Raw genomic sequence first — 22,358 nt, forward strand, 5'->3', positions numbered from 1 at the left:
TTCGTCGGAGAAATAAATGAAATGAATGCAACGGCCGGTGGTGGGGGTGTTGACCAAGTGCAAAAATGAGTAAATGCATCGAAGTTTAGACAGGTTCGAGCCGCACAGGGGCGTAATACCCTACTCCTGTATGGATGCTATAACTATCCTGAGGAAGTCCCTCAAGGATGTTGGTGGTTACAAGAATAATGGACTATCTAAGAGCTTGGAGCTCCTTGTTCTTCGGTTGAAACTGGGCTCAGCCTTCCTCACAGTGTTTCTTTTGTGCTGTGTTCTTCGTATCGGCTCTCGGTCTCTGCTTTTCTTGTTGTCGATCGGTCGATCTCAGAGCTCCAGCCTCAGGGTGGGTCGACCTTGGATTTTTTGCTTCTGTGCTGCCAGCGGCTTTAAGTACCCCCCGACCGAGACATGCCCCGAACGGAAAGGAGGGGGCACGAGTCCCAAGACGCCATGAATGGAAAGGGCGTCATCATTTCTTCTGGGCGAAATGACCGGGGGTGGAAAATGCGTTGCACGCCCGGCCACCCGTCACCATAAATGCCCTGGCAACGGGCGCCGTGGAGAGGGCCCACCGGGCAGCCGCAGAGCAACCCGGCGTGCCCGTCCTGTCTTGTTCCCCTGCCACAGCAGTGCGGCAGACGGAACGCTTTGATCCTTACAACGTTATCCCGAGACGAGCCGGATGGCACGGGACGGGACCCGTGCAATTAATGACCCCACGCCTCTCTGCCAGAATATGGCAGGAACTGACGCTGAGCGCGGCGGGAGCAGTTGGAGATGTCAGGCCACGCACGCTCATTAAATGCAGCCTCGGGCCTTTGACCGGTTGACACCTCGACGGTGGGTCCCTCGAGGGCCTTCCTCGGTCGTCGGGGTACCGAGTGCTCGGGGGTACTGTTTACATTCCCGAGCACTCTCTCCCGAGAATGCCTTTCCTTGTCCCCGGGGAGCCGAGTGCTTGGGGATACTGTTCACCTCCCCGAGCACTTTCTCCCGAGCACTCTTGCACGGACCTTCGGGGAACCGAGTGCTCGGGGGCTGTCGCGTGCAGCCCCGAGCACTCTCTCCCGGAACTTAGCTCTTCTGAACGTCAGGGGACTAGGGTGCTCGGGGGTGACCGTACACCTTCCCGAGCACTTTCTTCCCGGTACTTAGGCTCCGTGGATCATCGGGGAACTAGGGGACTCGGGGGCCACCGACCGTGGCCCCGAGCACCTTCTCCCGGGACTTGGCCTTTTCTCATCTTGCAGGGGAGACCCCGCGGGATGGCGCCATGTGGCGGATGGCTGACCCGGCCTCGGGATTCGGGAACCCTCGATTCCTGATACACCGACAATATCCATCTGTAATCAATAGATAATTCTTTTTATCGTCCAAGTAGATAAATCTGTTATGAATAATAGTTTTTTTAAGTTTGGTAAGCAATTGAGGCATTCTTAATATGCACCTTCTAGATTGCGAGAATACTAGATACCACATATTCGATTTCGTGATATCCTGAGTTGTTAAATATATACATGATATATTCCGTCACTACATAATATACTCCTTATATGTATACATATAATTAAATATTTGACAGCTGGATATCACCTAAATCGGGATGGATGAAAATAAATTTAGATGGGGCTTTTGATTTATATTCGCACGATGCTGGGATTGGCGTCATCATTCGTGATCATAATGGACAGGTTGCCCTTACGGCTTGGCAGGCTATCTTTGACGCCACGGACGCTGAGGAAGTGGAGGCGCTAGCCTGCCAGGAAGGTCTATCCCTGGCAACTGATTGGTGCAGATGCCCAGTAGTACTGGAATGTGACAGTGCTACGATCGTGAAGTACCTGAAAAAGCCAGCATAGCAAATGTCTTCGATTCATTTCCTAATTGATGAAGCCCTTGAGATGTCACGGCTGCTTTCGGATTATGCTGTCGTCCATGCGAAGAGAGAGCAGAACTACATCGCCCAAGAACTCGCGCAGCTTGCGAAGCGAACGAAGCACACTGCAGTATGGAGATTGCAAGCACCCGTGTATCGAATCTTTAGTTGCTCAAGATTGTACCCATGTCTCTGAGTAATTAATAAGGATGTTGATATTTATTAAGCAAATGTTTTTTCTTTGTTTTTATGCGATGGCTATTTCTTCAACCTCTAGATCCTGCCCTACTTATAGCTTTCTTCAACCAAACGCCGCTCGCAACATTTTTTCAACCGACGTTGGCTCGCTCCCCCGCCTCTCGCCCACCTCCGGTCGTTTCTAGCAGCAGCCCCATGGTTGGATCTGTGGCTGCGCCCCCGGCCGTTATAATTTGCTTAGTCGCTGGCATCGCTTGATCACTCCCTCCTCCCTACTTGCTCGCAGCACAGCGCAGCACGCCCAATCCAGCTGCCTGTCTAGCATGCGTCCTTTGATTTGCATCCTTAAGCACAAGTACACGGCGTCATGCATGTTCGTACGTGGTTGATCGATGTCGCGGCGGAGCTGATGAGCTGCGCGTAATGTAAACTAGCGTTTCAGGATGGGAGGAGGTGATCATGGCCAGCGTCGCGCGGGGGCGCCGTTGCCGCCAGGGTTCCGGTTCCGGCCGACCGACGAGGAGCTCCTCACGCACTACCTCGCCAGGAAGGCGGCGGACGCCGGCTTCGCCCCCGCGGCCGTCCGCGAGGTCGACCTCTACAAGGCCGAGCCGTGGGACCTGCTGCCGTCGTGTAAGCCTACTCGATCGCCGGCTTTGACTCGACTCCTCGAGAGCTTTGCCAATTATGGATTGCATATATTTCCGTTGCAGGTGATGCGGCGGCCGGAAGAGGAGGAGGAGGAGAGGATGGCTGCGGCTACTTCTTCTGCCGGAGGATCGTCAAGTTCCCGACCGGCCTGCGGACCAACCGGGCGACGCAGGCCGGGTACTGGAAGTCCACGGGGAAAGACAAGGTGGTGCTGCGCCACGGCGCCGGCGGATGCCCTCTCGGGGTGAAGAAGACGCTCGTGTTCTACAGGGGTCGCGCGCCCAGAGGTGACAAGACCAACTGGGTCATGCACGAGTACCGGCTGGTGCACGGTCACGGACACGCATCCCCAGTGCTTGCAATAGGAGGAGCTCAAGTACATGATGATGCAGCTCTTATCTTTAGATTCTTCCCCGCTCTTTGATTCTATGTATATGTTGGCTCTAATGCGTTGCTCTTCTTGTGTTATTTTGGTAGAGTGAGTGGGTGACTTGCAGGATGTTTACGAAGAAGCCACCAGGTGGTGAAACGAGCCTGCAGGAACAGGAGACAGTTCCTCATCCTCCTTTCGATTATCATCATATGCAGCCGTCAACCGACGGTTGCAGTGACGGCAAGACTCCGGCGGCGGCCGCACCCTCCGACTCCGAGCACGCGAGCTGCTTCTCCAACGCTCACGCAATCGTGCCGGGTGATCACGAGACAGATCAGGGCTTGCTGCAGCTGAACCACGCGGGGTTGCTGATGAACTGTCCGGAGTCAGGCCTGTGCACATTATCGGCGGCATCACCGCAAGCGACGCTGCTCCGTGACGAGGTGGCCGCAGATTCATCGTTTGATCTGCTGCCGCAACTGCTCGACTACGAGGGCTTTCTCTTTCCTCATCAGGACTTCTGAATCCTGATGGCATATTCCAACTTGATAGAAAACTCAATCGACATTGCAAGTTCAAGCAGTTGTGCATGTGTCTGCGGTTGTACGATAGTTGCAGAGGCACATGGACCCAGGTCCCACTGTCATCCTCTATAACGAGTGGCATGTTGTGAACCATGTGGTTAGTAAATTCAGCAGTATGTTATGGATTTCCTTTATAATCATTGTCATCATGCATGTATATACGTGCTACTGTACTTTCTGTGTTATATTTCCGTTTCTTCAGACGTATTGAGTCCACCTTGTGTATGTACGTGTATAATAAAAATGATATGATACCCACAGATTAATACATACTTAGCTTTGCAATACCAGTATAGAAGATGGATTAGTATATGCGCATGACATATCAAGAACAGAGTCAAGAGGCAGGATGTTTTATTCCATTATTTAAAAAAATCCAGATTATATTGGACTCTCTCAAGTGTATCTTAGCGGGTATATAAGAAGCATCACTTTTAATGGGATTATACATTTGTAGTGCAAATTATGTAGGCGAAGAGAGGTTGATGCGACTTATTTGGGTCCTGATGGCGACGCTAGTAGTATAATCCTTGTCTGTCGATGATTATCTTGGAACCAGAATTTGATCATGTCCCAGACTAAACTTTAATAGCCTATAAGTAATGTTAAAATATCACACCGTGTTAGACTTTTACTACCTAGGTTATACCTTGATAAAATTCTTACACCCCAAATTCAAACCTACCTTATCATAGGCTTTGACGGTTTCACCCTTGATCTCGATCTGGCAGGCTGCTTTCGTCTGTCTATTGTTAGCTCTGCAGCTTCTGCTACCATCATCTCAGAAGGCTCTGCTTAAGTTAGAGTGTAAGATTAGTTATTGCCTATTGGCGGCGATGGCGGCGTATATACGTACGTCCTCGTTGTCGGCAGTGAAGCAACGAACGCTCAATACCGCATAACAGATTATTACATACGAATTTTAAACACTATCACAGATTATTATATGTTCCATCTCTATAAAAATATTTGTGATATCGAGCTTGTTACAAATGATTTTAGAATCGTCTACAATACACATACACTAAGACATATTTTTTAGATAATCGCCTCTACTTAGTAAGAGTCACAGACAATATTTATTTAAACCCACATGTGATTATTAAGAGTCATCGGCGGGATTTGTTTAAACCCGTATGTGTTAATTGTCACAGATGGATTTTTAAAAAAATCGTCTATGTCTCCCTTTCCTCCTATAAGCAAATTTGTAGATACATACTTTATGATTATCAAATTAAACATATGTTCAAAATATCAATCATACACTGTTTATAATACAAAACACAGACATTTACATATATATATATATATATATATATATATATATATATATATATATATATATATATATATATATATATATATACATAGATACAAATCGCACATGTTCAGAACATATAAACCTAACTAACTATACATGATTATTCAATCGATGTCGTATTCCAAAAGAATGAAATAATTGATATCATGGTGACACCGTCTTCCAAAATGATGAAAAATGATGGACAAACTTAGGTATGTTGGCGTGGTCTTCCAACAAGATAAGACGGCAGATATTATCTCAGCCTTCTGAGTTTCAGCACAATATCAACTCAAGAATCATCTTCAATTAGGAACCCGTAGTCATCCAGATCTAACTGCACCTTAACTATCTCACGCATCAGTCAGAACTTGAATATATTGCTGCTAAACCGCCAGTCATAGTTCAGCAAAACATGGGTATTTAAGCATGTCTTGCAGTTGATAAAAATGTCCCCATTCTGACGAACAACAATAGATAAATTTCATCTGGTAGAATAGAATAGAGCATGCGGTTGACTGTATACGCATGGTCGATGGAGGAGACCTTCACAACAGCAAAGAAGACGAATCCATAAGGCCGAAGTCAACGCCAAGCATTTGCGTCATCGAAGCTGCCATATGGACAACCACATTCTGCCACCTTTTAATTGTCGTGAATTGCGCCATTACAGATATACGATGGAAACAAATTTGTACCATCAGTTACACAAATCAAGCAATAATATGATACTCATCTTAGTGCAGTGAAAGTGATTCAACCCTCGCCAAGATCTTCGACACTAATAGTGAGTATGGACGTAGAATACTCCTAGCTTCTTAATATAGTAGAACAGTTATATATGGTGAGTGAGAAAGAAGAGCACTTCTCATTGTTTTATATTGAGAAGTGTGTGTGTGGGATTGTGTGTGTGGGGGGGGGGGGGAGGCAAAAGAGTTTGGGGAGATGACAATCAAATTTAAAAACGTTCACGAGTCTTTAAATACTGACGGATATTTATAAAATTCGTTAGTTGTCTATCGAATAGACACAGATGGATCTTAGAAGAAATTGTCTATAATAATATTACAGATGAATTTTTCTAAAAACAGTCTGTGTCTATACGATAGAAACAGATTGATTTATAAAAATCGTATGTGAATTCATTCATAACTAGATGTCTGTCTTGTTACAGACACGTCTGTCTTAGCAACCATCTGATGATATTTTATCTATAATAGATCTTAAGAAACTATCTATGATATATCGTCTGTTTTCAATGATTATGTAGTAGTGACTAAAAGATCCGCTACACGTCACAGGCAAATGTTGTCACAGATTCTAAAGCATTGCGTTATATATACCCTCTGAATGATCTAGGGATCTTGATGGGTATATGCTCTCAAGAACATTTGATCATGTATATTTGGCTCTTGGAGTTCAAAGCAACAGAAACAGCCGGCTCTCTTTCGTAAGCAGCTATTACTAACAGCAGCGGAGCTAGATCATAACCATGTGGAAATCGATCCAATAAAGATTAACATGCGGAAATAATGGTAGTGAAGATAAATAGTACATTTGAAAAGGGATCTAGATAAATATATAATTTAACCTAGCTCCATGATTTAGCAACTCGGTATATTGGTTCACGGATGGAAGCTCGTATGAAATTAAAGTCCCTCACTGAGCTGAAGTCACTGTTCCTGCTAGATATAGGTCAGGCCAATCGACCAGACTATATCATATATTCATATCTTATCGTACTATCATAGCATCTTCTTCTTTGACGTCATTAGGCTTCTAATGATGCTCGCATCACATGGTAAAATTCAGCTTTTGCCGTCATATCATCCCATGCATGAATAACCTCTTGCTTAGGTCTATTTGGTTGAAAATAGATTTTACATTTAGCTTTTTTGATTTTTTGGCTTGTGACTTTTTACTATTAGTTTTTTAATAATTTTTTAACTTCTCAGCACATAAAAATCAGAAAAAACTCATTCCAATCAACTTTTCAGCTTTTAGTTTATTTGTCAAAAGCTAATTTTTTAGCTTTTTAAAATATAAAAAAGGAATCAAATAGACCCTTCGACCTAGTCTAAAACACATGCATGTCTTATCGTCGCGAACAAAACAAACAAGCATGCAGTGCACTGATGGCCTACCTGACCCATGAGGCTTTCACGGATCAACAACCATTACCTAACGCTGCATGCGCCTCTCCATCTAATCCTCCGTGGATCGCATCCATTAGTTAGCTGGTTAGTGCAAGTTGCTTACACTGAAGGTTCTGAACTCCATGACAGTGTTTTTAATTGCGTGCAATCATGGGGCTAATCTCCCCTAGATCTCCCCCGGTAAAAGCCTAATCCATCGATCACACGTTGGCGGCGTTCAATTCGACCAGGCGATACTTGCCTGACCGCTGCACAGTGGTTAAGGGGACACGACGGCGGTTGCTGAATAGAGTAATAAGTTTCAGCCTTGTAGGGCGAGGTGCAGTGTCCCGAGCCCCAAGCGGCGGTCAGATTACGAGGCCAGCGAGATCTGCCTAGATCGCAGCAGGCGTCACATTATTCCCCAGCTTGTTCGATCTAGTAGTAGTATAGTACGTAGCACACAAGAATGTGCAGTTTAATAATTGTAAAAGGAATTAAAAAGGTATTTCTTAGATGTAGACAGATAGATCATTATTACAGAACCTTTCAAAGTATGCTGATCCATCACTATTAATATTTAATGAATTGATAGTGATAGAAGTATCACTTTTGATTAAAAACCACAGGGGAAAATAGCCGGTAACAATGCTTTACTGCCGGATGAGTGCATCGACCGGTAGCGATACCGAACTACCACTGTCAGTAACCACAAATCGACAGTGATTTTTTATTTGATACCATATAGATGTACAGATAAATGTCTAAAGCTGATACAGAGAGAGTCACATACTTGATCACAAACTTTTAGCTTATATCTAGTGTAAAACTAGCATGAATTATTGAAAAAGACATATACAAGGTCACAAAGTTGAAAACTGCAAATCCAAATATTTTTATCGCGAGTTTGTTAACTCAGATTGATAAAACATTTATGTAGCACTAACTTTTGGATGTAGCACTATATCTCTAAAAATTATCAGATAAATTGAAAAATGTCACTTTTTCCTAAAAGATTTAGAGGTCCCGTCGAGAATCTTCTGAGCTTTTTTGGGTCAAGAAAGTTACAAGTCTTAGCTACTACATTGGATGGTCACAAAAAATACATTGGAATTTGAAGAAAAGAAGAGAAAGTGGAGAACAAAAGGAGGAATTGCATTTGACATCTAGAAAAAAAGAAAGAGGTTCGAGCTCATGCTTGGATTGGTATTATGTTGAGAGGAGTAGGAATGTACTCATTAGGAATTTAACGTGTGCATTCAGCGATCCTTATAGGAAAAGCATACGAAGGATTCAATCTTCCAAAATTCCTATGAGGTATCCTACAATCCACGAAGGGCCTTAGTTTTGTTTGTCCTGTTGTCTTGGTACGCCGAGCACGTAGCTCACTTTTTCTATCTCTAATCTGGCGCCTCTTGAGGTTGTTGTATGTAAACATATTTCGATTATTCATTATCTAAATGAAAGGCAACCCTCTTTCACATTCGTTAAAAAACGAGAAGCAGACAGACCTACCAAACTGCTAACTACCAATGCACGATCAGGTTAATTGCTCAGATCTCCACATGTTCTTACGTACACAGTCTATCTCAGTCGTCAATCTTTTTTATCTAATACTCGTTGATATTCTATAATTTTTTCATCTACCTCTCCAACAAGAATCTCAATATAAATGAATAATCCTAATAAACCATACGTCTACATAAACTAGTGAAATCGTCTTGCAAGTTGCTACTACATATGCTTGTTTGCAGGAGGCAGGCATCATTCATATAGGGCTAGGAAGAACAAGAACATAACCCTTGGGTATTTAAAGAATCTGACAGTGGGAAAATAATTAAGCATATAGCAAAAAAGTTGGTACAGAGTTAAGTTGATACTTCTTTTTTAAGGCAAGTTATACTTATTGTTTGCATGCTTGAAGATTCTCAAGCTAAAACACTCCTAGTCAAATTTTGAAGTGTTTACTCGTTCAAAATAATTGAAGTATTTTTTCGTGAGACAAGAAAATTTGAAGTGTTCTCTAACTACTTCGAAACGATACAAACGCACAATTCAATAATTTTGGGCTTCTAAAAAGGTGGGGAAGCAAAAAGACGTTTGTTTTTTATTCTGATTACGACTTATAGTCTAAAAACAAAAATAAAAATAAACATTCACAATTTAAAAACTTATTCTTATAATCCACAGTCTATATTATACTATAAAATTCTGCAATCAATAATTTAATAAGAAGGAGTTTATTGTGACAATCCGCATCAAAAACAAATAAACCTTAACGCAAAGACACGTCCAACTTCAGCCCAACTTATCCGGCTAGAGGAATTGGCCCATTCCTTCGGCCTGATAAGGCCTTCTACAACAAGGCCATTCTCCTGCCCGTCCAAATATCTTCGCCGCCTCGTCGTCGTCGTCGGCGGCTCTTCGCGTGGTCATCTTTCCGCGAATCTTACCGGGTAGCAGTAGGGTTTTTGGCTTCTCCAATCCGATCCACCTCGCGGTCGCCGATGGGGAAAGACTCGAAGCAGAAGGATGCTAAGGGGAAGGGCAAGCAGGCGGCCGGCTCCTCCGGCGGCGGAGACGACGCTGGTGGTGGCAAGGGAGGCAAGGGCAAGGGCAAGGGCGGCAAGTCAGCCGACGGACTTGGCACCTGCACCTACGTCAAAGGTATCGCGGATCCTCCCTGGCCGTATTGCGCGTGAGGTTCTCGTATTTTGGTGGTAAAGATCTGGGTGAAAACCCGCGGGCTTTGACGTACTTATATCTCCCAGGCCATGAGTGGATGGGTCGTCCGTAATCGGTTATGCGTCTTAGGATGGGCTGTGAAATTGAAATTAGATGCGCATTAATCTTGTTATTGGTACTATTTAGATGTTGGTTTTGTAGCTTCCTTTGGTTAGGAACTAGGGTAGTAGTGTTCCTTGCAGATTTTATTTTTTTTTCTTAACCGATTTTTGTATTTATTGTTCTTTATTGCAGCTAGACACGTATTGTGTGAGAAGCAGGGGAAGATCAATGAGGCGTACAAGAAGTTGCAGGATGGATGGTTGGAGAATGGGGACAAGGTCCCTCCTGCTGAGTTCGCTAAGGTAAGGGGCCGGTTGATGAGCACTTGTCTATACAACTCAGCTAGAAATCAGTTAGTTTTGCTCAAAAGAAAAGGGTAGTGATGAGTCTTGCACATTGATACTGATGAAACTTCAAAGTTTTGTTATATTTGGGTTTTTAGTGAAATTTCCCTTCTGTAATTTGGCCTTGAGGGGAATTAAATGTGTAGGGATATAAGGATATTTAGACTCGTTTTGCCCTTGTCCTTAGTCATGAGGTATGGTTTACAGTTTGCATCACTGAATTCTTGCGCTGATTGTTTCCCATGATTATGAATGAGCTCTAGATGATATTTTGCTGCACTTTGATAACCCCCTTACTGCTTAAGTCCGTTTGTCTCATGAGATGAGAAGCGCAGATGAATAGATGATGTCTACGAACAGTTAGTCAGAGATGGGGCAACTTTTCTGTCATCTTAATGGTGCATGTAGATCGATTGGGGAAAGGGCTTTGGTGATTTTCTTTTAGTTAGCTGGGCCAAAAAGTCCTTGTAGTCAAAATTGTTACTTGTTATTGGTATAGTACTATAGTCTGAAAACTGGTACCTGTTCTGCTCGGTGGCCGATGCTAGTTTCTGACTGGTCTGGGTACTTCTGATCCGAAGGACTGGCTATCATGGCTGCTTTTGCTTGGAAAGGAGCAAGGCAAGTTCTGGTGAAAGTCACTATGGACAATGAGTTTTTAGTTCGTTTTCCTATAAAATTTTGCAAAACTGTGTTTACATGCATGAAAAATCTTGTAAGCAGACTTCTGCAGTTTTTGCTAATCAAAATTGGGGGCTCATATCTGTATCTAATGAAACATGCAAGAAAAATGCAAAAGTTGCAATACAAATCTCTAGGGCCCAGATTCTGTGCAAATTGGTATTTGAAACTATCCCGGCTAGTATATCTACTTCACTTGCATTTTACTACTGGAACTAGGAATGCCAGTTTTTGTGTAAACACTAATTGCAGTTTGCTCAGCTTCTGAACCTTGGGAACCCCTGTAGAGGGGGAAACGGGTGGTGGGGGTGCATACCCACAATTTTGACATTTGAGTCTGCTTAGAGTCAAGCGCTGAAAAATAGTCTGTAGTGGTTAATGTAACTTCTATGAAGGTTGATGAATTTTTTATGATTCAGTAGAGTTACTAGTTGGGACATGCTTGTAACTGGTATTGAGTGTGGTGCGTGTGACAAGGAACTGGAATTATCGACCTCATGTGTTTTACTGGACTTCAGGTTCATGTCAATGTTCCGCCATGTACAATCTAACTATTTTGTCTGGGGTGTTTCTCATAAGTTCAATAACATGAGTTACCAAAATAATCATGACTCTTTTTCATAATGCAGATAGCCCAAGAATACTCTGAATGCCCATCAGGAAAGAAAGGAGGAGATCTTGGATGGTTCCCCCGTGGCAAAATGGCTGGCCCTTTCCAGGAAGTTGCGTTTAACACACCTGTGGGAGCTACTAGCGCACCATTCAAGTCCACGTATGTCTTGTCACTGTTTATCTTCCATATTTGGTCTATGCAACACTGCATTCTATTTTGGACTTAACAATTAGATTCTTATGCTGTTGATGTATGAATAGGAAAACACTGATATTCTCTTCAATATTTTAGCCGGATGTTCCTTAGACTCTTGATCGTCGGCCTCATCTTTTATCTGGTACTTACTATGACGATCACTGTTTCCTGTGCAGGCACGGGTATCACATTATCCTCTCTGAAGGAAGGAAGAACTGATCTGGAAGTGTGTGCTTCGGGTTGGGGACACCTCTGGCAATATGGGACGCAATGCAAATGCCCCGTCTTCTCTGTTGGCTTAATAAGTTATGGACATGTGTATTTTGTGTTTAGCTATTCTCATGAAAAAAAGTGTGCTTGCTGTAAGTAACCTATGATGCTGATATGGCATACCTATATGGGTTAATAAGCTCAGTTTTAGCATTTCCATGCCTTTTAAGTCTTAACCACCACCACGGCATCATGGTGGCCTCCTCTCCGTTTTTGAGCGATATGTTGCCAAGATACATGCCTATATCATCTATATGTTCTGCCCTTCTGCGCTCCAACGTGAGGTTGCACGGGCAGCTGTTTTATTGTTTCTGTTAAATGTAAACCCTGTTTGGGCCCTACTAGAGCACTCTCCTGCTCGTTCGGACGGGGAATTTTTTATTCAAAACATCGTGATTGGGTTCTGATATTTGAACTAATATCGAAAATATCTAGAGCAAACTCTGATAGAAAACCATTAGCGCTCTGATTTGTTCTATCAGGAATTAATCATCTGCCTATAATCACCTGGCACATCATCCTTCGAGTGTTAAAAGGAGCACCTCGCTCTCAAGATTATAAATTACCACGTTAATAAAAAAAAGAATCTCATGATTATAAACATCTAATGGATCAGATTAAATTAAAAAATTTATATCAAATATGATTAATAAATAGTTAAATTTAGAATTAAAAATTATGAAAAATTAATGGTTCGATTTTCTATACGGTTTGGAAAGCAAAATATCTAAATAAAGAGTTCAAATAAAATAAAATAAAAAATAACTGAAATGAAGGTTATAATAGAAAAAAGAAAAATCCATGTAAAATATAGTTTTAGATAAAAATTAAATTATTATAAAAATTAAATACCTAAATAAAGAATATATATAAATCTAATCAATCAAGAGTAAATTTTACAAAATTACCACTATTTGTCCCTTTATAATACAAAACTATAACTTCTGATATCTATTTTTATAAAACTACAACAACTTGTACTCTTAGTTTATTTCCTTTTATCAGCCATATATTACTTATTTTTACTATTATTTTTTTCATTTTAAAAAATATAATTTTACGTTACTAAAATACAAATAATTAATTTTTTAAATTATCATAATAAAATACTACAGCGGGCCGCACACATGAACAATTTGAGCAAATTTGTGGAACATCTCAAGGATAGCGATAACCTCGTCGTGCGATGCTGTGGAGACGCATTCTGCACACGGCCTGGGACTGGGACTAGCATAACCAACGGTCGTGGTCGGCCGTCCAAACCATCATCTATCCCCTGCGCCGCGGCGGGATCCCATCTCTCCCGACTCCGTCTCCTCCCGGCGCGCCACCGAGCCATGGCCACGCTCCTCCTCCATCGTCACCACCTCCACCCGCAGCGTCGCCCCTACTCCCCCGGCCCGCTGCCTCCTCGCCTCCGCTTGCCCAGTCGGCCGCCGAGGCCCCGCCACCGCCTGCTCCCCCGCGCGGCAGCCAGCAGTGCCACCGCGGCAGCGTCCGCGCTGCAGGACTTCCGGCGCTGGCTCTCATCCCACGGCGCGGGCGAGGGAAAGGCCTTTCCGGCCGCCGTGCAGGAGGGCCTCGGCCTCGTGGCGTCGCGGGACCTGCCGCGCGGTGAGGTCGTCGCGGAGGTGCCCAAGAAGCTCTGGATGGACGCCGACGCCGTCGCGGCATCCGACATCGGCCGCGCGTGCGGCGGCGGGGACCTCCGTCCGTGGGTCGCCGTCGCACTGCTCCTGCTCCGGGAGGCCGCGCGCGGGGCGGACTCGCCGTGGGCGCCCTACCTCGCCATCCTCCCGCGCCAAACCGACTCCACCATCTTCTGGTGAGTGCTAACGCTGATCGCTCTCCATGTGTTTCTTGAAATGCTTCTACGCCGTTCTGATGCTTTTGAGTGGTGCTTCATGGCTCCAGTGCAGGTCAGATGAAGAGCTCCTAGAGATACAAGGTGCGTGCGCAATGCAAAAATCCATGCCAATTGTTTGGTGGATTTGTTGCTTGCTGTACTAACCTTTGTGATTCTGTAACTTGCAGGAACACAGTTACTGAGCACAACAATGGGCGTGAAAGACTATGTGCAGAGTGAATTTGATAGTGTTGAAGCTGATATCATAAGTGCGAACAAGGACCTCTTCCCTGGCACCATAACATTCGATGATTTCCTGTGGGCATTTGGAATACTCAGATCAAGGGTGTTTCCAGAGCTCCGTGGCGATAAGCTTTCTCTCATACCATTCGCTGATCTGGTAAGTTCTCAGAACGCAAACTATGTCAGCATTTTATAATTCTAGCCCAACAGGCCGCAAAACCTACTTACTATTGCAGTGAACATTCTTGTAACGCCCGTGATTAAGTTTATCAGAAGATCACATATTTTCCATAGAGTTTTTTTGTACTCTTTTCCCACAACGTGTCATACAGTTCGAAGATTTGGAATGCATTCTTTCATAGTTGTTGTGGTGCCTTGCCAAATCAGGTTAATCACAGTCCTGATATTACCTCAGAAGGATCCTGTTGGGAGATTAAAGGAAAGGGCCTTTTTGGTAGGGAACTCGTGTTCTCTTTGCGAGCACCAGTGGATGTTAAATCTGGAGAACAGGTACGAATGAAGTTCCATATTTCTGCACTAGGTGCTATGTTTATGTGGCTTTCATCATATATAGACGTCTTGAGTGAATAAGCTAGATGTGTGCTATTTATAACCGAACTCTGCTTTGACAGATATATATTCAGTACGACCTGGACAAGAGTAATGCCGAATTAGCGCTTGATTACGGGTTCATTGAATCAAATCCACGAAGGGATTCATATACTGTTACCCTGGAGATATCTGAATCTGATCCATTTTATGGAGACAAGCTTGACATTGCAGAGCTAAACGGGCTAGGGGAGACTGCATATTTTGATGTTGTCCTCGATGAACCCCTTCCTCCTCAAATGCTTCCTTACCTGCGATTACTTTGCATTGGTGGAACAGATGCATTTCTCTTGGAAGCACTCTTTAGGAATTCAGTTTGGGGCCACCTTGAACTGCCTGTGAGTCCTGACAACGAGGAATCAATATGCCAGGTCATCCAAGATGCCTGCAAATCTGCCATTGCTGCCTATCACACCACAATAGAGGAGGTTTGCTTATTAAATGAACAATGCTATTCCTTTATTTCATTTTGTTATCTCCTTATTAATCTTATGAAACATGCATGAAACATTCAGGATGAAGAACTATTGCAGAGAGAAAATTTGCAGTCCAGACTAAAAATTGCTATTGGAGTAAGGGTCGGTGAAAAGAAAGTACTTCAGCAAATTGATGATATTTTTAAGCAGAGGGAGGAAGAATTGGATGGTCTTGAGTATTACCAGGAAAGAAGACTCAAGGATCTTGGTTTAGTTGGCGACAATGGTGAAATTATTTTTTGGGAATCCTAGACAGTTTTTGAATTGTGCCATTTTGCTGCATTGAACTAATGAAAAAAAAAAGAATTCTGACTCAGTTATCAAGCATTGCATGGTAAAATGGTATGCACACTTCTGTTATATAATCAGTAAATAATTAGAAAAATTGAATCATCATCGGCATCTAAAAGAATACAATATCATCAATCATAGTTCTATCAGGTGAATAACTGTATTCATATTCACTTAAATACATGTGGACATCTTCTCACTAGCGCATCTGGCAACAAACTTGACTACTGCCACTAAAGCTGTACAATATCTAAAGGTGGTATGGGCCTTATGGTTAATCATACTCCTAGTGCAGCATATGTTGCATACTTGCATCTGCATTCCTCCTCAGACCAGACCACATCTATCCCAGGTGGAGGTTACATGCACGGCGATCCCATTATATCAACCAGCAGTATAATAGTTTGCCGTGATGGGTTGCAGTTTTGTGATCTGCTACAGTTTGGCTTCAACTGTCATGCTTTGTTCATTACAATCATTTTTCTGCAGTTCCTGTTAATCAGCATGCCACTCATAATGACATAGGGAATGGGAGCGCTCTTTTCATTTACAGAGCCACGGCTTCAAAATGATGCCAATTAAAGTAAAATTGGTTTGACTTGATTTGCCTTGAGAACCAGGTTGAAATTGTCCGAATATTCCTTCCCTGGAGCTCGTGAGAGAGATTTTTTTTTAGTGGCGAGCCATCAATGTTTCACTAGATGTAGCAGAATGGTCCACCATACTGATTGATGACTGACAAGCCATTAGGTTCCACAATCTGTGAACTGGCTTGTGTTGAAGTGCGCTGAGGCCTCATTTGGTAGAGCTCTAGGAGCTGATTCCGCGTTGGAATCGCTCCCAACGCTGCTAAACGGGTTGGTCGGGGAGTGATTCCGCGCGGGAATCACTTCCCGTTTTGTATAGCGAGGTGGGAGTTGAGAAAACTAGCTTCATCTGATTCCCGACTAATTCTCCTCGATTTCAACACAATATTCTCTCAGGAATCACTTCCACCACTAGCATACCAAACGATTTTACAAATAGAATCACTTCCATCACAGAATCACTTCCACCCTAGAATCACTCTCATCACAGAATCAGAGCTCTACCAAACGGCCCCTGAATCCAGTCGAAGGCCAATTCTTAGCATTCAACAGTTTCAGAGACCATTCAGTAGTTCGCATGACCAAATCTCAGGGCAGACTATCTTGTATCTCATGGGTTGAACCCCTATCTTCATCATATCAGCATAGAGCATCATGGCATTCAAGACAGCCAAGCATGCACTGCCCACGAATGAGTAGTGTGTAAGTGAAGCTATCAGGCACCATACCTGATTCTCTCATGCAAGAGAAGATCTTACCCGCTTCATTGTATTGGCCATCTATATAGAGGTCATATATCAAGGTCATATATGCCACACTGTTTGGAATTGAATGGCCTTCGTCAGTTATAGAGTTTGAGAAATAAGAATGAAGATAATTGTACTTCCCAGAGAACTCCATGACGAACCTGACTGCATCCCGAACCCTATTCACTCTGCACAGACCATCAACAAGAACTGACACTGTGATCGCATTAGGAGAAATGCCTTTCTCTGTCATCTCCTTATGTAACCAGAAAGCACCATCTATGCAACCATTCTTGGCATGGCCATGAATGAGAGCCGTGTATGCCACCACATTAGGCTCAATCCCTTTAGCAACCATCTCCGTGTATATAGCAGTTGCTATTTCCATCTCCCTATCTTCGAATGCCCATCTATCAATTCCAACCTCAGTCATTCTTGTGCATGTTGATAGGGCTTCCTCCAAATTTCCATCCTTGCAGTACTCATCAATTAGTGCATTGTAAGCAGCAGCATTCAGATTAGCACCATATTGCCACACTCCTTCAAGAAACCTGGTCGCTACCTGCACTTGCCCTCCATCACAAAGGCCTCTTACAACTATGCTGCAGGTGAACTCATCCGGGCACAACCTTAGGCGAGTCATCTCCTGATAAATTTGCTAATGCTTCTCGCGCATTTCCAGACCTGAAAGCTCCATCCATCAAACTGTTGTACACAGGCACAGTAGGAGCAACCCCAAACCTGGACATGTCAAGAAACATCTTTTTTGCTTCACTGAACCTCTTCACCTTGCAGAAACCGTCAATCAGTGTCGAAAAGATAACAGCATATGGAACAGGGCCACTCTTCAGCAATTCCTGGTACAACGCAAATGAGCGGTTGACATCATCACCCTGACAGGGGCTGCTCATCAGCACATTGTATGTGTATAGATTAGGCTGCATCTCTGCTTCCTTCATCGTGACAAACAGCCGCTCAGCCTCGCCGATGCAGCCCTCTTCACAAAGTGCACATATCATCGTTGTGTATGTGACCACATTTGGATCAATTCGTCTCGCCACCATCTGATTCCACATCTCCCAAGCCTTCGCCACAGCACCCTGATGCCGGCACGCGTTGATGAGCGTATTGTAGGTGACCACACCGGGCACCGTTCCCCGGCTGAGCATTTCGTCGAACAGCTCTCAGGCGCACCCAAACCTGCGTGCTTTCACAAGTCCGTCCAGAATCGCGTTGCACGCCGGCAGCGTCCGCAGGCGGAGGAAGACAGACAGCGCCTCGTCGAGCAGCGACATCTGGCAGAAAGCGATGACGAGCACGCCGAGCGCGGGGGCGGGGGAGCTGTCGGTGGAGGCGAGCGCAATGAAGGCGAAGGAGGCGGCGGCGGCGCCGGGACGCGGGCCTGTGGAGGAGGGAGAGGCCTGGACGAGGGATTTCGTCAAACGGATGGCGTGCGCGAAGTTCTTGGCCGCGGCCGAGCCGTGGACGGCGGCGGCGAGGCGCGCGGCGCGGTCGCGGGAGGAAGTCGGGCTGCCAGCGGGTGCGAAGGCGTCGGCGGAGGCAGAGAAGCTTTGGCGACGGCGGCGGGAGGAGAGGAGGAAGCGGAGCGATGGGGAGGAGGGCGGCATGGGGTTGGCATTGGGGCTGCGGCAGATCTGCTGTATTTGACTACGGGGTTTGTTCCAGCATCTCGTGACGTCAGGACTATATGAGCGCGAAGTTTAAGTTAAAATGATCTAGTGTCACTTCAGTTTCATTATATATCTAATAATATATATAAATTTATATGATCAATATAAGCAGATTACTAATAATTTTTTTTATCTGGATGTTAGTGCACCACCCAAATTATATGTAGCTTTGCCCATGATGAGCCCCAAGGTTTTCATTTGGATACATGACGTGTTTGATCCTCAGTCAAATCTCACATAGTCTAGCCATGTAAGAAATTATAGGTGGTTGAAGGTTTGGATCCCAGGTAAGCTCTGGGTGGTGCATGTTATGGCAAGTTTTTTAAAAACCTTAATACCGGGATATAAGCTGTAGTATATGTGATGACAAGCTTTCCCCACATTATATATTGGTGGGTCCTACGCAAGAATTTCACATTTTTTTTTTGCTAGGAAGGTTTTAGAATAAAACACTCAATTTGTGTGCCTTTCTGAATTTGCCACTCACATATCACAATGACATACAAGGTCACTCTGATAAATAGGGTAGGATGACTAATGCTCAAGGCGAGAGAATTTAGTGGTATATTATGAAGTTCCTTTTTTCTCTAGAACTTCATAAGAAATGGTTCATTGGTAGGAGAAATTGGAAATTTTTTTCAGCGTGTGGTATCATACAGAAGTCACTTATCTTTGTAGAGACTAGGACTGGGCAAAAATCCCCTAGAACCGAAGAACCGAACTGAAACCGAACCACCAATATTGGTGGTTTTTTCAATGGCCAATTCGGTTTGTATTTTTGTGCTATTTGGTTTATGGTGGTCAGTTCGGTTTTAGGGTGTCAAACACCGAACCACCAAAGACCGACTCCAGTGGCCAACTGACCTGCTCATCTAATCATCCACCAAGCACCTCACCGATCCACATCCACTTTGGCACTCGGCCTCGGGCCTTGGCCACTTCCCCCTAACAACCTAACCCTCCCTAGCACCCCTCCCCACACAGTATCTCATCCCATTCCCCTGAATCCCCAGCCAGCAAAACCCTAGCCACCAGCCGTTCAAGCATTCAACCATTCACATACTCCACTCAACCACCCCAGAGACTACCTAAGAGCTGAGACCTTGACTCCACTCGACCATTTCATGATGCATAGTTTGTTAGTTTATTTGTATGATATCACTTTGTTTATCTATTACTATGTTAGCACTTGCTCATGCTGCATCAGCAGTTCAACACTTGTTCACGTTAGGATACCCTGATCTGAAACAATAGTCGGGTCTGATATGAAATTTGGTGAAATCTGGAACCGAATTGGGTAGTTTTCCAATATTTCTCATCATCTTCAGTTTGCATATTCTAAAAACCGAATTGTTCCTACATCGAAAAAAACCCAAACCTAAAATCCGAAAAAACTAAATACCCTGGCCTAGTAGAGATATTGACGTACATGCAATAGTGGTCAGTTTTGGTCCTTTATTCTTAAAAGGAAAAAATCTATATAACCCCTTGAACTATCAACTGGTGTATACTTAAAGCTACGAACTACAAAACCAGATATTGTGGACCTTAAACTTTGCAAAATTGTTTACTTAACCCCCCCTAACTTGGTTTTTGAGGCTGTTTTCGCCTTACTGGCGTCCACATTGACACTGGTTTTGCCACATAGGCTAGATAGAAAAATTAGAGAATCAAATAAAATAAATAAATACGCATGTATACACATACAACAGCCAATAGCTAATTAGCTTCTTCAACCTCCCGACCGCACACAAAAAGACTTGGCCACGTGGCCGCACGGGCTCTGTCCAAACTTGACATCGTCAAGCACCGTGAGCTTCTCGTCAACTCCACATCAGGGGCAGTCGACCTTATCCCCTCCTACTCTCTCCTCTCCCTCACTTCATCCTCTCGACTCCACAATAGATAGCAGCAACAACTCCGTTGCTGCAGAAACAATCACATCACCCCGACTATTTGAGAAGGCATATGATAAAGTTAGATGGAATTTCCTTCAGGAAGTCCTTATGAGGAAAGGTTTCCCGGACACTTGGGTAAATTGGGTGATGAAAGATGTCCAAGGCGGGCAGGTGCGCATTAACATCAATGGGCAAAGGAGTCCATACTTTAGAACTTATCAAGGATTTAGGCAGGGTGATCCTCTGTCTCCAACTCCTTTCAATTTGGTTGCTGATGTCCTGGGAGACCTGGTGGAGAAGGGATAAAAGGTTTAGTTAAGGGAGTCTTGACTCATCTAATACCAAGGGGGGTGTCACGGGTTCAATATGCAGATGACACTGTTTTGATGTCTAATGTATCAGACCAGTCCATTCTTAATCTGAAAATCCTTCTATATTGCTTTGAGTGGATATCAGGGCTAAAGATCAACTTCCACAAAAGTGAGATCTTCATTTTTGGTTTTGACAGTGCCAATAAGGAGTGGGTGGCCAACATGCTAAACTGCAAATTGGGGGAACTCCCCTTGAAGTATTTGGGGATTCCCATATCAGATCAACATCTAGGGGTTAAGATGTTCGAGCCAGTTACCACGAAGATGTATAAGTGACTCTCGCCCTGGAAAGGGAAGAACATGTCCTCAGGGGGGAGACTTACTTTGACTAATTCTTGTCTGAGCAGCATTCCCACTTACACTATGGGGTTTTACCATCTGCCGGTAGGGGTGCACAAGAAGATGGATTCAATTAGAGCCAATTTCTTCTGGCAAGGGGCTGATGACAATTTTAAATACCACATGCTAAAGTGGGAGGCAGTGTGTAGACCAAAAGAATATGGGGGTTTGGGCACTGCAAATACCATGAAGATGAATAAATGTCTGCTGGTTAAGTGGGTCTGGAAGATAGTGAAGAATAGCCAAGAGGCATGGTGTCAAATCCTAAAGGCCAAATACATGCCGGATGGCTTGTTCTCCAGATCAAAGAGAAGAGGGACTTCTCAATTCTGGCGAGGGATTCACAAGGTCAAGCATCTTTTCAAATGGGGGACCATATACAGAGTGAATGGAGGGGATAAGACTGTATTTTGGAAGGATGTATGGCTGGGACACACTCCAATTAAAGTCCAATATCCAAAGCTTTTTGACCTCTGTGATGACCCAGATGCCATGGTTGATGATTGTTACACTTATAGCAGCTGGGCCCTGACTTTCAGAAGATCCGTGAACCAATCAGAAAATAGCAAGCTGCAGGCTCTCTACACACAATTGCAGGAAATCCATCTTGATGGTGCAGAAGATGAAGTGATATGGGCTTTGGACAAATCTGGAATCTATTCCACCAGATCTCTATACAAGTTCCTTACCTTTGGAGGGGCCACCAGCAAGGAAGCTTGCATGATCTGGGAGAGCAAACTGCCACTCAAAATAAAAATCTTCCTTTTGCGAGTTGTAAACAACAGATTACAATCTGCAACTACTATGAAGAAGAGGGGCTGGAAGGGCAGTGAGAGCTGTCGGTTATGTGGCAATTTAGAAACCTCTGATCATATCCTGTTTAGTTGCCGCATTGCTGTTTTGCATGGTGCTGCTTGGTTGAATGTTTTGGTTGGTCGGATCAACCCAAATCGATGGGTGATATGTTTCATAATTGGATCAATCGGACCTTTAAAATATCACACAATTTGGGTTTGTTTTTGATTGCAGGCTTTGAGTGGGCTGTCTGGAGGGCACGCAATAAAATGGCGATTGAAAGGAAACTCCCTGCTTCTTCGATTGACATTATGTTTTCTAGGATTTCATACTTGCAGAAGTGGAAGGCCCTTCTCAAACGCGATGATATGATGAACATGGAGGCAGCGATGTCGAGAATGGTGCAGTGAACCAAATCCTTTAAAGTCAGCCCCGTGTGCCCGTCTGATGTGGTGGTGC

General features: G+C 44.0%; 3 protein-coding genes and 1 pseudogene across 3 annotated transcripts; 3 read left to right on the forward strand and 1 right to left on the reverse strand.

Moving 5' to 3' along the window:
* The first annotated feature begins 2,232 nt into the window (after positions 1 to 2,232).
* LOC133902137 (NAC domain-containing protein 92-like) lies at positions 2,233 to 3,869 on the forward strand. Its single transcript, XM_062343728.1, has 3 exons — positions 2,233 to 2,707; positions 2,788 to 3,101; positions 3,203 to 3,869. Exons 1-3 carry the CDS (start codon positions 2,518 to 2,520, stop codon positions 3,620 to 3,622), a joined length of 924 nt encoding a protein of 307 aa, XP_062199712.1. The 5' UTR covers positions 2,233 to 2,517; the 3' UTR covers positions 3,623 to 3,869.
* Positions 3,870 to 9,487: 5,618 nt separating this feature from the next.
* On the forward strand, positions 9,488 to 12,160 carry LOC133902187 (uncharacterized). The gene is made up of 4 exons (XM_062343783.1): positions 9,488 to 9,784; positions 10,097 to 10,206; positions 11,559 to 11,701; positions 11,914 to 12,160. The coding sequence occupies exons 1-4, from the start codon at positions 9,625 to 9,627 to the stop codon at positions 11,954 to 11,956; spliced, it is 456 nt and encodes a 151-aa protein (XP_062199767.1). The 5' UTR covers positions 9,488 to 9,624; the 3' UTR covers positions 11,957 to 12,160.
* Positions 12,161 to 13,181: 1,021 nt separating this feature from the next.
* Positions 13,182 to 15,750, forward strand: LOC133901868 (fructose-bisphosphate aldolase-lysine N-methyltransferase, chloroplastic-like). Its single transcript, XM_062343404.1, has 6 exons — positions 13,182 to 13,832; positions 13,927 to 13,955; positions 14,042 to 14,253; positions 14,484 to 14,606; positions 14,729 to 15,133; positions 15,221 to 15,750. The coding sequence occupies exons 1-6, from the start codon at positions 13,345 to 13,347 to the stop codon at positions 15,431 to 15,433; spliced, it is 1,470 nt and encodes a 489-aa protein (XP_062199388.1). The 5' UTR covers positions 13,182 to 13,344; the 3' UTR covers positions 15,434 to 15,750.
* Positions 15,751 to 16,579: 829 nt separating this feature from the next.
* LOC133901867 (pentatricopeptide repeat-containing protein At5g61400-like) lies at positions 16,580 to 18,496 on the reverse strand (annotated as a pseudogene).
* Between the last annotated feature and the right edge of the window lie 3,862 nt (positions 18,497 to 22,358).

The sequence above is a fragment of the Phragmites australis genome, chromosome 20 (assembly GCF_958298935.1).
Source record: "Phragmites australis chromosome 20, lpPhrAust1.1, whole genome shotgun sequence".
NCBI classification, from domain to species: Eukaryota; Viridiplantae; Streptophyta; class Magnoliopsida; order Poales; family Poaceae; genus Phragmites; species Phragmites australis.